A 16,591-nucleotide genomic window follows, 5' to 3' on the forward strand; every position below is an offset into this window, starting at 1 on the left:
TCCTGGCCTGGCAGCGCCCGTTATCGTGGACAGAGACTTCATCATCTGGCAGAAACTGGCACTGGACCTGCCCAGTGGAGGATATGTCTACAAACGGATCGTCAGGATTTTCCCCTTTCGCCATGTCACGTACAAGACAACAGTTCAGCTAAGCAAGCTGCAGCGACGTCCATCGAACCGTCCCCTTCCAGACTGCCTCTGGATCATTCCCTGGTCCTGAGGAGGAGCGCCGTCAGCTTGAACAAGTACTGCGGCAGTTTGACGGTGACTTTACGGAGAAACCCGGGAAGTCTTCTGTATTACAACATAGCATAGACACGGGTAACGCTAGGCCCTGCCGTTGTAATCCGAGATCATTAAGTGTGCATAAGCGTGCTGTGTTAGACGCTGTTCTTGATAAAATGCTCCAAACTGGTGCTGTTCAAAGGTCCCAGAGCCCTTGGGAGCTTCGTATCGTCCTGGCTCGGGGATGCGACTGCGCTGATTGTACAGTGGCGGCGTACATGGATGACGTAGTAGTGTTTTCTATAAAATTTCAGGAACACTCTGAACACCTGTCAATCGTCCTTGTAAGGATGAAGCAAGCGGGACTAACCATCAACCCCCGCAAGGTGCAGCTGGCATCGCTTATGATCAGCCCTATCGAATCCCGTTCCCGCTAACGTAGGAGCCTTGCAGCGTTTCTTCAGCATGGTAGGTTTCTACAGACAATCCATTCCAAATTGTGCCCAGTGAGCGCAGCCGCTTAACTAACTGTTGCGCAACGATACACGCTGGCAGTGGGGAGAAGGGCAGGAACGATCCCTTCTAGCTCTTTCTTAAGCAGTCGTGAGCAAGCATCGTTCGGAGGGATGGACATCGTAGGACGGGCCAGCTGGTGGTCCTCCGTACCCGCTGGTCCGCGCAGCCACGAACGCTTCCTACAGACGACCCCATCAAAGCGCCTCTGCCCTTCGAGGGACTAAACCTAACTGATCGCCACCTGAGTGACCCGTCCTTCCCACTTACCGAAGAAAGAGGACTCCGGTGTCCACTTTGCGGTGTACCAGAAATTTGCCGTAGCATCCACCGACGTGGCCCACTACAAAACAGCAGGCAGCAGACAGTTCGGCCCGCCCACGGAGTTGTCGCGATTACCTTGGCCACGCTCAAAAAGCTCAGGCCTCAAGGCATTCCCCCCACCAAGTCGAATGAGGACGTAGTGCTGGGGATGTCAGACGAAGAACTATGGATGACGTGTACGTGGAAGACATGGGGGTGGGGGGATGTAGGCCATTTCTGTCGTTTGTTGGGTGTGCTACTAGGTGGCAGGACAGGTGACCGACGGCACGTGTTAGGGCGGCGGATCAGGTAGATATAATGAAGTAATGAAAGATGGAAGTCACTGAAAAGGTTAGCCAGCTGTAGGATTCGAACCCACTCCTTCTGGATTATCGGTCCAAGGCTCTACCAAATGAGCTAAGCTAACGCACCTCCCCAGCGATTTCCAAGGGATTCCAAGAAACTCCAAGATACAAGTACACAGACACTGCTGAGTGTGTTTTTAGTTTTTTTTTTTCTGGCCTTGTTTAACGGTGTTGGCGATGTGGCGCTGGCAGCTCGCCCGTGTGACCAAACGGCATGTAACAAAATCTTTGTTGTTGATTGCATTTTTCGCTTGCTGTGTCTTCCTTGGCGACGGAACAAACGGGCTGAGGCCCCGAAGTTGTGGGAACACAGGTTTCCACAGTACACACTTCCATTACAGACAGGCTTGCACTGTTATCGAGGAGGAGGTGCCTCTTCATGTCAACCAGATCAAAATGACGGAAAATTTTCGCCGATGATTGCATCAGACGTCGGCTATGATGAATATCCACTGAAAGTTTTGACGGAGGCCCAAGTTCAAAGTGAGGGAACGCTGTCCAAAAGATTTGACGGGTGACCAATTGAAAGGTAGCAGTGTGTGCTCAGAAATGTGACGACGGTGTGACAGATGGGGTGGGATGATATGCTGACCTTCGGACTTCTATCATCTCAAAACTTCACAACGACCACATCAGGCATGAAGACCTGCACGCCTGCTCAGGAAGCAGATGGCGCTAGGGCCCGCCTCGTGGGCCAAAGAGCACGCCTTCCTACATGGGACTCGTAATGGGAGGTCACGGCTCGCTTCTTCCGACCCGGCACCATTCGGCTTCAACGCCCAGTGCCTGTCGCGGTACGCCGTGGTCCCGCACTGTGCTTCATGCCTCCACCTACTTCGTGGTGGCACCCTCCGGCATCACCAGCGACACTCTAATGAGCAACGCGCTCCGCTACCGGTCGCCCCCCCTGTCCTTTTTCCCTGACGCTGCACATAAGTCGGCTCGGCCCGCTTGCAATCTGGGAGACGCTCGCAGTCATGTCCCACGCTGCCCCCATCACCCTGCTATCACCTACACAACATTTCCACTGGCGCACCGAGGATATTCCCAGAATTTCCATCTCAGGGGGGCGCCGCCCATATCTGCTGCTTTTGTGGTGTTGCGTTTTCGGTCTTTCTGGCCCCCGTGGACGACGACGATATCGCCTTGGCCTTGCTTCCACGCGCTATCGCGCTAACGCTTCGGTAACATCCTGGTTGAGAACCACATCAGAAACATTCCATCATCGGGACTCACGGAGAGGAACACGCGTAGAGGATCTCTTCTACGTATTTATGTAGTATCATCAAGTATCATTTATGTAGTATATAGTATTCAAGGCCGCAGTATCTGAGATAGTAGAAGATTCTTTTTGCAGATGATTGTTCAGATGAATCATTTGTCCAGATAGGGGTTTCAGACCTTGCGTCTCGAAAAGGTTGATCGAATGTACACCGTAGATAAACACGTTTTCTGTTGCCAAGCTTCCCCTAAAGATCAATTTTCTGAATATGTTGGTGGCGATCCTGGGACCTGACCGACATCGTTTGCGAACGTAAGCGCAGGTCGGGCAGTGGAGCAGTCTTCCCACACTAGACTGTTTGTACGAGTGCCTCGGCAAATTCTAAATACGTGTTTTTCGAACTTTGCTTTACTAGGTTTTGGTGTTTTTGCAAATAATATTTGTAAGGTGCCAACGAGGAGGACGAGAGGGTGGGGTCACGAACAAGAAAGAAGATGTCACAGTTTGGAGTATTGGATTCGAGAAGGAACATTACAATATTCTTGGTTGGTGAGAGATGCATGCACATGCGCATACAAATACGTGCGTTTTTCTCGGTTGTATGCATTCATAGAGCAAGCGTGATAAGCCCATGGTAAAAACGTTACTCACGTGACAGGACCAAGCCCTCTGATTTGTTCCTTGACACTGTGTCGAACGTCGCCGTCGATAAAGGCCTGCTGTTTGGATTCCACCCTGTTAATTAATGCTATTGAATGATACTGCGTCTACTCTGCCTCCTCTTACTGTTTTCCTAGCTTCAGATAAGTAAGCAGCGACCAGATGAAAATGACTTGAACCAGACACAGAGGGAAGTGGAAGAGAAACCAGGTTTTTGCGCTCACGCCGACATACTTGTAGTCTCTGAAAGTAAATAAGGGTTGCAATGAGCCTCACTCAAGCTAAGGCCTTTAAGAGACACCATTTTTTGTTTTTCATGTTCAGCAACGAATAAAATGAGCTCCTGCGGACGAGTTTCGCACACTTTTCAGACTGCTGGAAAGAGCGTATCGGTAAATGATGGAACTTGGCATCGCAGCTCAAAAGGAACGTTTTCCCAAGGATTTCACACGCTCGTTGAACACGGAAAAAGCAGCACTTTAAATTAGAAATAAAGAAGAAATGGTGTTCCTTCACTAATTTTTTTTCGACCGATCTATTGAACGGATTTTTGTTCTGAAAACGGCTCCGGTATCATGTGAGCGAAGGGACCAGATGTTCTACTTGGGACAACTTCGTAGCTTTTATAATTAGAACGTTAATTATTGAAAGTTAATTAAGACATTGCCTTAGGAGTTTGCTAATGCCCTCCTAAGGAGTGCTTTAGCATATGTTATATTACAGTTGACTTGATCTTGGAAAAAGTGATATTTTTATAACAAATATGTTTGCATTTAGCTGGGACACCCTGTATACTGTTTAATGAGTAAATAAACAGGGATACCTGGGTTTCGGCAGCAAATGTATAATAAATTCAGGATGCCAAGGTAAGCTGAACTACAGCTTGCGCCCAAAGTCCACTGAACACGCGAGTGACATCTTTCTTCGCGCCGCGCCACCCTAGCGGCGGCCGGAAGTTGGCGGGAGCGGGCAGGTCCATTCATTTTGAGGGGGCGCAGGGCATAACACAGGCAGCGACCCACCGTGGCGTTCGCAGCAATTACCCCACAAGGGCATGCCCGTGGAGCGTTTCACCAGGCAAATCCTTATCGCAGTTCGCAGCTGGAAGATAACAAGAATGACACAGAGCGACAACCAGTTGGCCCCCTTCTGCAGTTTCTTTTCTCTTTTTCGTTCTCGTCTTCCTTTTATTTTGTCTGGGGATGACGGGCATTGGCAAATAAAAGCGTAAGATATTGACGTAGAAAAAAGAAAGGGCAGAAATGTCACACATCACGCTAAGAACATAACGGGCAAAAATCGCTGTACAAGCACGCTGCTAAGCAAGCGACCGCGGGAGCAGGAACGCATAAAATACAAATATAAGAGTTCCAAAATAACTTTCGTAGGAACTCTACCAAAGATTGAAATATGATTATTTGTACTAATAAAGTTACTTTCTGATCGTTTTTATAACTTCGTCTTGCAATCTTCGTATTAAACTGTCCTGGCACTGAAACCGAAACTTCCCCCCAAATATATAAACTGGTCCAATTCGAACTGGCACCACCTCACTTCCAGTTGCTACCAGTCCAGCTTGAACTGGTACCAGTTCACTTTCCAGTTGCCACCAGCCCAGCTTGAACTGGTACCAGTTCACCTTCCAGTTACCGCCAGCCCAGCTTGAACTGGTACCTGTTCACTTCCCAGTTGCTACCAGTCCAGCTTGAACTGGTACCACAAAGTGCCCAGTTGCCACCAGCCCAGCTTGAACTGGTACCAGTTTACTTTCCAGTTACCACCAGTTTGGTACCAGTTGGTTCCAGTTGACCACCAGTTGGTGCGAACTGGGGACGAGCTGGTACCAGTTGACGTCCCAGCTCAAATTTTCGCCTGGGATAGGCGTTGGTGTTGTAATCTAAAGGATTTGTCTGCAAGTTACGACAGTGCGACAGTACAATGAACGCCAGCGGCCGGGCGGGTGGGTGTTATAGGATTACAGCTCGACTACAACTGTGGAGACCGCTTTATATCGTGAGTACTATATGCTTAAGTGATTTTTCCTTGTGCACCATTTAGAAATATTACTTCTGCTAGAACCTCTTCTCTTTGTTCCGCGTCACATTCGTTACACCTGCAAGTGCATGCCGTTTTACGAGCAACATCCGGTTTATGTTAACGTTACCAGCAACTTTTTTCATTCATGTTTTTATTTTTGCTTTTTTTTTCGTTCATTCTCGTGTTTTAGATCCTTCACACCACGGATGTTGTCGAACTAGCGTAGTGCGCCAGAGTAGTACTCATTGCCCCCGAAATCCGGCGAATCTCTTAGTTGAAAGGTCCAACTACTGCACAACGGAAATGTTAAGAGATTCGCGTACTTTCCGGGGCCATGACTGCTCAAATTGAGTGACTGTCCAGGCACACACTACCAGTTGAATGCATATTCACTTGTGCCTTTTCAACTTTCCAGAAACCTTAAGCTGCTGGGGTTCATAGGAAAATATCGATCCATCGTGTGCTATTAAGATCGTCTCAAATACTTTGTTGAATGATTCAAGATGTCCACAAGGCAGTCAAGCAAGGAACCAATCAACCATGAAGTATTATCTATTCCATGTAACTCTGTAGTTCATCAACTGTTATAATTTAATTACGTTATAGTTACGCTACATGTACATTAGAATATGTGTAATGTTTGACTACAAATAAAATACAATTTTGCATTGCAGTTCTTTGGAACTGCCGTTGCTGGCAACAGCGACCCTGCAAGGGGGCACCAGTTATATACAAGCTAACCTCTGTACGAGCAGGCCGCTCTAAGTGAAGCCACTTCAACCGGTCCCAGCTCAATAATGAGGTTCGCAACCAGTTCCAGTCGAGACTGCGAGCGGTTAGAAACCAGTTGGGTTAACTCGTACCAGTTGAGACTGGGACCAGTTCGATCAGCTGGGACCAGTTGGCCCAACTGGTTTCTGGCTGGTCCCAGTCTCAACTGGTACCAGTTGGCCCAACTGGTTTCTAACCGGTCCCAGTCTCAACTGGGACCGGTTGCAACTGGGACTGGGTGAACTGTTATCGAACAGGGACCAGTTGTCCCAACTGGTACCAGTTGATCTGGGACCGGTTGAACTGGTCCCTGTTCGATAACACAGTTCAACTGGTACCAGTTCAAAAAATTTTTGCCTGGGAAGGAACCAAAATGCACTTCATTAATATTTTATTTAGTATCGCGTGAAGCCCCCGTTCGCGGAGATCACAGCGGACATGCGGTCTGGCAGCGATTGATAGAGCCGGCCCACGGGGTGTAGTACAGCTTGGGACAAAAGTTTACGGAACACGGCACTGGTGTATTTCTTCATTGGAGCGGTCCCCTACTAGCTGTCAGGAAGAGATCGAATAAGAAACGGGTGACCGTATATTCTATCCATCTCTCAGTATGTGTGTCCGCGTCTGTTTGCTACCAGGATGTCGCTCCGATGGAGAAATGCGACACCCCGGTGTTCCGTAAACTTTTGTCCCAAGCTGTACTACGTCTTCCTTGAGGGACGTCCATTCCATGTTTATCGCCTCCCATAAGGCGTCCTTGACCCGAATTGGCACATGCTTTTTGCTCATTCGGAATTTCATCATGCCTTATATATTTTCAATCACGTTCAGATCCGGGCTGCACGCGGGCCAGTCAAGCTGCATGATACCAAGATCGTCTAGTCTGCGCTGTACAGTGGACAACATGTGAACCGGGCTTCTGTCTTGCTGTAGAATAAAGCAACCGTCAGGGAAAGGACCGTCAAGGACGCATGGGAGCAGATGATCTTCGGTGACTCTAACGTATGCTGCTCCGTTGAAGCGGCCTTCTAGGCGGACAAGAGGCCCCAAGCCCTGGTGCGAAAGGGCGCCCCACACGCTCACGGAGTGCCGTCCGCTGGAGACCATGCTGTGAACATACTGTGGTAGATATCTGAAAAAGAAAAAAAAAAATGAATTGGGCCGTCTCGAGAAGCAAGCGCGAACGTGTTACCTGCAGTTAGGAGGACGCCAAACCCGCCTCTTCTGGGATCTCCTTCGTATTAAACGTTGCCTGATCAGTAAACAGCACGTGGCTCCACTGCGCGGGGTCACACTCCGCGTAGCGTAAGACAAAGTGCAGTCTTGCCTCTCGGTATTCCGGCTTCAGCGCGGGTTTTAGAACCGCGACTCCGGAACGGAGACCCCTGAGGCACGCTAGTCTTCGTCGGATGGTCGTACTCGACGCTTGCAGGCTCAGCTCCTTCTTTAGATCGACAGCCGTCAGAAACGGGTCGACCACGTTTGCAGCAATTACTATCCCGTCCTGGTCCGACGTCGTTGCCCGCGGTCGTCCAGACCCTTGGTGCATCTTCAAGGTGCACTTCATCATGGAAGGGCTGAATTATACGGTTCACCGAAGACAAGCAGCATCCCCTCTCGAGCAATCGTTCGCTGAGAATGCACTGCAAGCGACATGTACACGATCTGTCGCCTCCGCTCCAGACTAATCCCTGTCGCCGGTCATCTTGAACTAGTGCTGAGGTGAAGAAGGCTTTGTCCTTTCATACAGCGGCAGTGATGATGGGGTGAGGGAGACCCCAAGCATCATGCTGTATGATGCTTGGGGTCTCCCTCAATCCATCATCAGCTCACCCCATTCTCAGCGAACGATTGCCCGAGAGGAGGGGATGCTGCTTGTCTTCTGTGAACCGTATCATTTAGCGCTTCCGGGATGAAGGGCAACATGAAGATGCACCAAGGTCTGGACGGCCGCAGGCAACGACGTCGGACGAGGACAGGGCAATAATTGCTGCAAACGTGGTAGACCCGTTTCTGAGGGCTGTCGATCTAAAGAAGGAGCTGAGCCTACAAGTGTCGAGTACAACCATCCGATGAAGATTAGCGTGCCTCGGGGGTCTCCGTTCCGGAGTCGCAGTTCAGAAGCCCGCGCTGAAGCCGGAGCACTGAGAGGTGTTCTTACTGTAGGTGTTCTTCTGTCCTGCTTACTGATGAGGCAACGTTTAGTACGAAGTGGTCCCAGAGGAGGCGGGTTTGGCGTCCTCCCAACTGCAGGTAAGGCCTTGAGAGTCCGCGCCTGCTTCGAGACGGCCCTATTCATTTTTTTTTCCTTTTCAGATATCTACCCCAGTACGTTCACAGCGTGGTCTCCAGTGGACGGCACTCCGTGAGCGTGTGGGGCGCCCTTTCGCACCAGGGCTTGGGGCCTCTTGTCCGCCTAGATGGCCGCTTCAACCGAGCAGCATACGTTAGAGTGATCGAAGATCATCTGCTCCCATACGTCCTTGACGGTCCTTCCCCTGACGGCTGCTTTAGTCAATACAGCAATACAGAAGCTCGGTTCACATGTCGTTCACTGTCCAGCGCAAACTAGACGATATCATGCAGCTTGAGTGGTCTGCGGGCAGCCCGGATCTGAACGTTTTTGCAAATACATGGGGCATGATGAAATTCCGAATGAGCAAAAAGCGGGTGCCGATCGGTCCAAGGACGCCTTATGGGAGACGATAAACATGGAATTGACGTCCCTCAAGGAGGTACTTCACCTCGTGGGCCGGCTCTATCAGTCGCTGCCAGACCGCATGTCCGCTGTGATCTCCGCGAACGGGGGCTTCACGCGATACTAAATAAAATATAAATGAAGTGTCATTTGGCTCTTTTTTCTCTCTACGTCAGTACCGTACGCTTTTATTTGCTAGCGCCCGTCATCCCCAGACAAAATAAAAGGAACACGAGAACGAAAAAGAGAAAAGAAACTGGAGAAGGGGGCCAACTGGTTGTCGCTCTATGTCATTCTTGTTATCTTCCAGCTGCGAACTGCGATAGGAATTTGCCTTGTGAAACGCTACACTGGCATGCCCTTGTGGGGGAATTGCTGCAAACGCCACGGTGGGTCGCTGCTTGTGTTATACTCTGCGCCCCCTCAAAATGAATGGACCTGCCGCTCCCGCCAACTTCCGGCCGCCGCTATAGGGTGGCGCGGAGAAAAACACCGCTCACGTGTTCAGTGGACTTTTGGCGCAAGCTGTACGTATGCCGTGATGTTGAATCGAATTCGACACATAATTTGTCCTTCCGAAAGCCACAGCCATCATGGTCAGGGGAGGAACTCACAAAAGCTCTCAAACGACAAAAACATGGCTCGTCGTTTTGACGTCATTCCCTAGCATCTAAAAGAATCCTTACTGTTCAATCATGCCGATGACGTAGTAATTGAGCGCATGGCCCGAGATGTAGCCGAAGTTGCCGATCGTTGCAGCAAAGCCTACACCAATGAGCGCCGTCTGTCGCATTCTTTCCAGTTTACTATGGAGAAAGTCACACGTCATGAGCCCAGAAGAAGAACAGTCTCTCTTCGGAATATCGGCGGCTCTTGCCCTGAGGCAACTCCCTTTATACTGCCCTACTGGTTCGCTGGATTTCTACCCGTCATACACATCTCTCCATCCACTTACAATAGTTCGTCCTCAAGCTCTTCTGATATGACTACGTCATCTGAAAAAAGAAAGAAAATGATGGCCCCATCCTATCCAGACCTGGGTTTAAAAATACCTTGACCGCTCCCGGAACTGGTGACAAGTTCCCTCAAGGAAGCATCGTTCATTCTTCTGCAGGTGTTCCTCTGGATTGCAGTGAAGGTGTCATTCACGATGGGAACAACCGCAAGCGCCGCCGTAGCGTTGTCGATCCACATGGAAACAAACATGGCGCAGAACATGAGTCCGAAAATGGCCATGTTGGTGGAACTGGCGAACGCCTGCATCAAGCACAGAGCTATGCGCCGTGCGAGGCCGCTGTGCTCAAACGCTCCGGTGTAAGCCAGCTGGCCGAAACTTGAGAAGACAAACTCCTACACAGCCCATGAATCTTGATGTCACCAAGGGATGGTCATGTGGTGACGCACATAATAAAACACGTTACAAACAGCACGAAACGCCCTCAGAAAAAAGGATATCATCCCCTTTCCACTACCGAATGTGCACTACAGTGCTAATGTCGTCCTCCTCGATGGTCGTGTGTTGAAAACAACGAGAGGAATTTCCATTCGCTTCGTGTTCGATGTCCAATTTGCAAGATAATGAAGTGAAGGCCAGAGGTGCTGCGGTTAAAAGTCTTCAGGTCTCGATGAAGAATGGCCCCATGGGTAATGCGGGTAATCACAACCTGTGTTCTGGTTTAGCAGCATTTGCTTGCAGAATGAAATTCACGCACACAGGGTCTTGGATATACTTTTTTCGGCGCGCGTTTAGCGTATCTGTATTTCAATTTGAGGGTCCTACAAGTAGTATAGATAGGGTGAGAAACTACGGGAGGTCCAAACTACGGCGCCCCTACCCCTGAGCCCTGCGCGTATTTTTCCCTGCGCGGTGCGTGTGCGGAGGGTTGTCCACGTGATTATCAGCGGGGGAGGGCTGCGTGCGCGCTCATCGTAGCATATTTTTCAGCCTGGGCAGACTTCATTGACCATACTCGGGCCGACTTCACATATTTTTCCGATACAACAGGTGAGCGGTTTACATGCAGAGACATGCAAAGAAGGATCATACACAAAAAGTACAAGTCAAAATATATTTATTAATGCCAATCAAGTTGAGATATATTTATTAAAGCCAACAGTGCTAGGAATTGTGATGCCAATCAGGTGAAGGAGAACAACCCAGCCGAAAAACATTTACCACCTGTAACATGGTGGTGCTCGGGTGGAGGGCTGCTGTGGTGGGCGGAGCGTGACCGGAGGGCTGCGTGCACGCTTACAATTCACCCATGGGCTGACTTCTTCCACCATTTTCCTACTTGGGCCGACTTCCTTCCCGCGACAGGTGGGCGGCGCTCGAGTGGAGGGCTGCGTGCGCGTTTACCATTCAGCCTGGACCGCCGACTTTCGTCATTTTTCAGCCTGAGTCGACTTGAATCGTAATTTTTCCAGCTACAACAGGTGTGCAGTAGGCTGTTTACATGCAAAGGATAGCCACACGCAAAAGTACAAGTGAAAATATATTTATTAAAGTCATTAGGAATTATGTTATGACCCTGTGTCAATGGGAAAAACTTAGCCAAAAATCGGAAATAGAAGGAACACAATACACGTAACAATACTTATTAAAGGTATGATACAATAGCATTGAATAGGTATCACAAATCAAACACAATATTTTTTTATTAACAGTAATCCCAAGTTTTCAATGAATCAGAAGTGATAGCGCATTTAAGATATTCTTAATCAATACGATTACAATCAAAATTATAAAAAAGTCTGAGATGTTAGAATCTGTTAGGTGTAAGTAATTTCGAGCACAATAGCTAATATTCCAATGTGACACAAATTTAATTTCTATTGAAGTGAATAGCGCAGACATAAGACAATAATTCGAATCAACACATAGCATTAATATAGAACCTAACCGACATGTAGGGAAATAATAGCTACACCATATCAAATCGATCACCACACTTAATCAAAGATATTCTTAATCAACATGATTATAAACAAAATTATAACTTGTATTATAAAAAGTCTAATATTGCTATACGTGAGAACCATCTTTGCAATAGCGGGAAGTTCTGATAGTTGTATGTAATTAACTGTGAACAGCAGAGACACTGAAAGACTATGGGACACGAACACAAGAGGAAATAAAATCTATTCCAATACAAAGAAGATATTCCACTTCACCACATAGCACGCTCCTAGCCAACAAACAGAACAAAGAACGACACGAACACAAGAGGAAATAAAATCTATACCAATACAAAGAAGATATTCCACTTCACCACATAGCACACTCCTAGCCAACAAACAGAACAAAGAGCGACACAAACACAAGAGGAAATAAAATCTATACCAATATAAAGAAGATATTCCACTTCACCACATAGCACACTCCTAGCCAACAAACAGAACAAAGAGCGACACGAACACAAGAGGTAATAAAATCTATATACCACTGCAAAGAAAATATTTCTAATCAAAACAACATAGACAAAATAGACATGTTAAAAATGAACTTCAACACATAGCACGTTCCCAGCCAACAATCAGAACACAAACGACACGAACACAAGAGGAAATAAAATCTATACCACTACAAAGAAGATATTCTTAATCAATATGATGACAATCAAATTACAAATTGTATTATAAAAAGTCTGAGACGTGAGAACCATCTTTGCAATAGCGTGAATATCTGTCATAACATTTCGAGCGCAATAGGGAATCTCAGTTTCATATTCCAACATTACTCAACTTCTCACTTTCTTATTAAGTGAATAGCATAGACGTAAGGAAATAACGAGAAACAACACAATCAACAGCTACAATTAATAGAGAGCCAAACCTGCGCACCATCCAACACATAGAGAAATAATAGCTAATCAATCTATCAAAGGCGAAATAGCACAGACTTAACGCTGAAGAACAGAGGAACACGCGGCGACACGTAAACAACAACAGAGGAAAATAATCTATCATTGAACCATCATAAAATCAATCAATATACAATTTTCATTCTAACAAACACTACGAACCTTAATGGAGGTATTCAAGACGTAGGAAATATGCACTGTTTTCACTCTTTTCCTTAAAGCCCGGAGACTTTGTCTCTATCTATATGGCCAAAGCACTGTGCATTATCACTCAAAGGGTTGGGGGCTATATTCCTTCATCCAGCAAACAGAATGCTCTAGAGGTCAGATAAGAGAGAGTTCAAAGGCGATATATTTTATTGTGCAGCGCAAATAGATGTCGATATCACTCGCGGGGGTCACTATCTTTTCGCATCCTTTCACTGAAACGGAAATCTTTCGTCAAAGTGGTTGTCAAGTCGGCTAAGTTTGTAGAGATGCGATATTGTTATTGAAGATGTAGAGAAAGTCCAAATTATTAATTGGTAGCAACGATACTCAATCAAAAACGAGAAACAAATTTAATTATGTCAATTTTTGTAATATCTTGCAACAGAAATTTCTAATGAACCACACAGAAATATCAAATGTGAAATGCAACTCAGAGTTATGAGGCATTCCCATCTTAGAGGTACTTACTTATGTCAATCGAGTGAACAATTGAAACAAATACAAGACAATAATTATTTCAGGCAGTAAGTTCACAACTCAGAGTATCAGTCGAGTGAATACTTGAAACAAAATCAAAACAATAATTCTCACGACAGGCGGAGATTATAGCATTCTAAATCAGATAATAAAATTTTAATCAATAAAATAAACATAGATATGCTTTTAATTAAGTGTAGACGTGCACTTGAAAACAGAAGAGACAATTGCTCTACTTTGAAAAGATGGACAGATTTTGTACTCGATACCATAAGTCATGGGAAGATGTGATAAAAAACTGCTTCGAAAAGGAGGAGCCGCGAAACGATTTCATTATCGCTGCATTTCAATACGTCCTAGACATGGTCGTATTCGGGGATATGGTACAAACTACAGAACTGAAGGTGCAAGAATTTATATGCCGAATCTACAATACTTATAAAAATATCTGCACATCAACGTCGGAAGGGCCACTAGGATTGATGGCGGAGTTTTTGAGATTTGCTAACGAAGAATTGAAATACACTAGACCAGATGTAATTGTAATCATTGCAATGGGCATTGCATTCATCAAGAAAGCAGTCGGATCAAATTATCATATACAAGCGGTCTATATCGCACGATTCATTACGGATTTGTTGAAATTACACATATCTGAGATGGAAAGTACATAAAATCTTATCACGTGATATGTTCCACTACCACGGCAACGCAATTATTTTCTTCTACCGGTCTCTGCAACGATGTCGAATCAACAGAAGTTCAATATTGTCGTGCAAGGTCTGATGTATTATCACCTGTTGAAACTTAACAAACACATCAATTGCGGTGGACCACCGGACGATTTTCATCTAATACTCTCTTGTACGCCATTCAAGAATCTTCATACAAAGAAAGGAAACATCAATAAGAGACTATGCAAGTTCATCGCGACAAAAAGGATCACTAATCTCATGTGAAAACTTATTTCGTGAATTAAATTCCACAGTGCATGTATATTTCTCAATCATGTTTGCATTGCTTCAACAACTTGCACTTTGTCGCGATGAACTTGCATAGTCTCTTATTGATGTTTCCTTTCTTTGTATGAAGATTCTTGAATGGCGTACAAGAGAGTATTAGATGAAAATCGTCCGGTGGTCCACCGCAATTGATGTGTTTGTTAAGTTTCAACAGGTGATAATACATCAGACCTTGCACGACAATATTGAACTTCTGTTGATTCGACATCGTTGCAGAGACCGGTAGAAGAAAATAATTGCGTTGCCGTGGTAGTGGAACATATCACGTGATAAGATTTTATGTACTTTCCATCTCAGATATGTGTAATTTCAACAAATCCGTAATGAATCGTGCGATATAGACCGCTTGTATATGATAATTTGATCCGACTGCTTTCTTGATGAATGCAATGCCCATTGCAATGATTACAATTACATCTGGTCTAGTGTATTTCAATTCTTCGTTAGCAAATCTCAAAAACTCCGCCATCAATCCTAGTGGCCCTTCCGACGTTGATGTGCAGATATTTTTATAAGTATTGTAGATTCGGCATATAAATTCTTGCACCTTCAGTTCTGTAGTTTGTACCATATCCCCGAATACGACCATGTCTAGGACGTATTGAAATGCAGCGATAATGAAATCGTTTCGCGGCTCCTCCTTTTCGAAGCAGTTTTTTATCACATCTTCCCATGACTTATGGTATCGAGTACAAAATCTGTCCATCTTTTCAAAGTAGAGCAATTGTCTCTTCTGTTTTCAAGTGCACGTCTACACTTAATTAAAAGCATATCTATGTTTATTTTATTGATTAAAATTTTATTATCTGATTTAGAATGCTATAATCTCCGCCTGTCGTGAGAATTATTGTTTTGATTTTGTTTCAAGTATTCACTCGACTGATACTCTATGAGTTGTGAACTTACTGCCTGAAATAATTATTGTCTTGTATTTGTTTCAATTGTTCACTCGATTGACATAAGTAAGTACCTCTAAGATGGGAATGCCTCATAACTCTGAGTTGCATTTCACATTTGATATTTCTGTGTGGTTCATTAGAAATTTCTGTTGCAAGATATTACAAAAATTGACATAATTAAATTTGTTTCTCGTTTTTGATTGAGTATCGTTGCTACCAATTAATAATTTGGACTTTCTCTACATCTTCAATAACAATATCGCATCTCTACAAACTTAGCCGACTTGACAACCACTTTGACGAAAGATTTCCGTTTCAGTGAAAGGATGCGAAAAGATAGTGACCCCCGCGAGTGATATCGACATCTATTTGCGCTGCACAATAAAATATATCGCCTTTGAACTCTCTCTTATCTGACCTCTAGAGCATTCTGTTTGCTGGATGAAGGAATATAGCCCCCAACCCTTTGAGTGATAATGCACAGTGCTTTGGCCATATAGATAGAGACAAAGTCTCCCGGCTTTAAGGAAAAGAGTGAAAACAGTGCATATTTCCTACGTCTTGGATACCTCCATTAAGGTTCGTAGTGTTTGTTAGAATGAAAATTGTATATTGATTGATTTTATGATGGTTCAATGATAGATCATTTTCCTCTGTTGTTGTTTACGTGTCGCCGCGTGTTCCTCTGTTCTTCAGCGTTAAGTCTGTGCTATTTCGCCTTTGATAGATTGATTAGCTATTATTTCTCTATGTGTTGGATGGTGCGCAGGTTTGGCTCTCTATTAATTGTAGCTGTTGATTGTGTTGTTTCTCGTTATTTCCTTACGTCTATGCTATTCACTTAATAAGAAAGTGAGAAGTTGAGTAATGTTGGAATATGAAACTGAGATTCCCTATTGCGCTCGAAATGTTATGACAGATATTCACGCTATTGCAAAGATGGTTCTCACGTCTCAGACTTTTTATAATACAATTTGTAATTTGATTGTCATCATATTGATTAAGAATATCTTCTTTGTAGTGGTATAGATTTTATTTCCTCTTGTGTTCGTGTCGTTTGTGTTCTGATTGTTGGCTGGGAACGTGCTATGTGTTGAAGTTCATTTTTAACATGTCTATTTTGTCTATGTTGTTTTGATTAGAAATATTTTCTTTGCAGTGGTATATAGATTTTATTACCTCTTGTGTTCGTGTCGCTCTTTGTTCTGTTTGTTGGCTAGGAGTGTGCTATGTGGTGAAGTGGAATATCTTCTTTGTATTGGTATAGATTTTATTTCCTCTTGTGTTTGTGTCGCTCTTTGTTCTGTTTGTTGGCTAGGAGTGTGC

The 16,591-nt window shown here is 45.3% G+C and overlaps 1 protein-coding gene across 5 annotated transcripts in view; it reads right to left on the reverse strand.

Annotated features, from left to right (window-relative positions):
- LOC135387768 (protein FAM76A-like) overlaps nucleotides 1-16,591 on the reverse strand; it is a 43,165-nt gene that overhangs the window by 20,665 nt on the left and 5,909 nt on the right. For 4 of the 5 annotated variants that reach the window (XM_064616879.1, XM_064616883.1, XM_064616882.1 and 1 more), the window contains exons 3-7: nucleotides 9,847-10,144; nucleotides 9,750-9,789; nucleotides 9,481-9,600; nucleotides 3,415-3,531; nucleotides 3,280-3,363 (exon numbers count right to left, since the gene is read on the reverse strand). In XM_064616879.1, coding sequence (XP_064472949.1) covers nucleotides 3,280-3,363; nucleotides 3,415-3,531; nucleotides 9,481-9,600; nucleotides 9,750-9,789; nucleotides 9,847-10,144 — 659 coding nt within the window. The remainder of the gene's footprint in view (nucleotides 1-3,279; nucleotides 3,364-3,414; nucleotides 3,532-9,480; nucleotides 9,601-9,749; nucleotides 9,790-9,846; nucleotides 10,145-16,591) is intronic. The other variant, XM_064616881.1, reaches the window with a different exon arrangement.

Source organism: Ornithodoros turicata, chromosome 3, assembly GCF_037126465.1.
Source record: "Ornithodoros turicata isolate Travis chromosome 3, ASM3712646v1, whole genome shotgun sequence".
Classification (NCBI taxonomy): Eukaryota; Metazoa; Arthropoda; class Arachnida; order Ixodida; family Argasidae; genus Ornithodoros; species Ornithodoros turicata.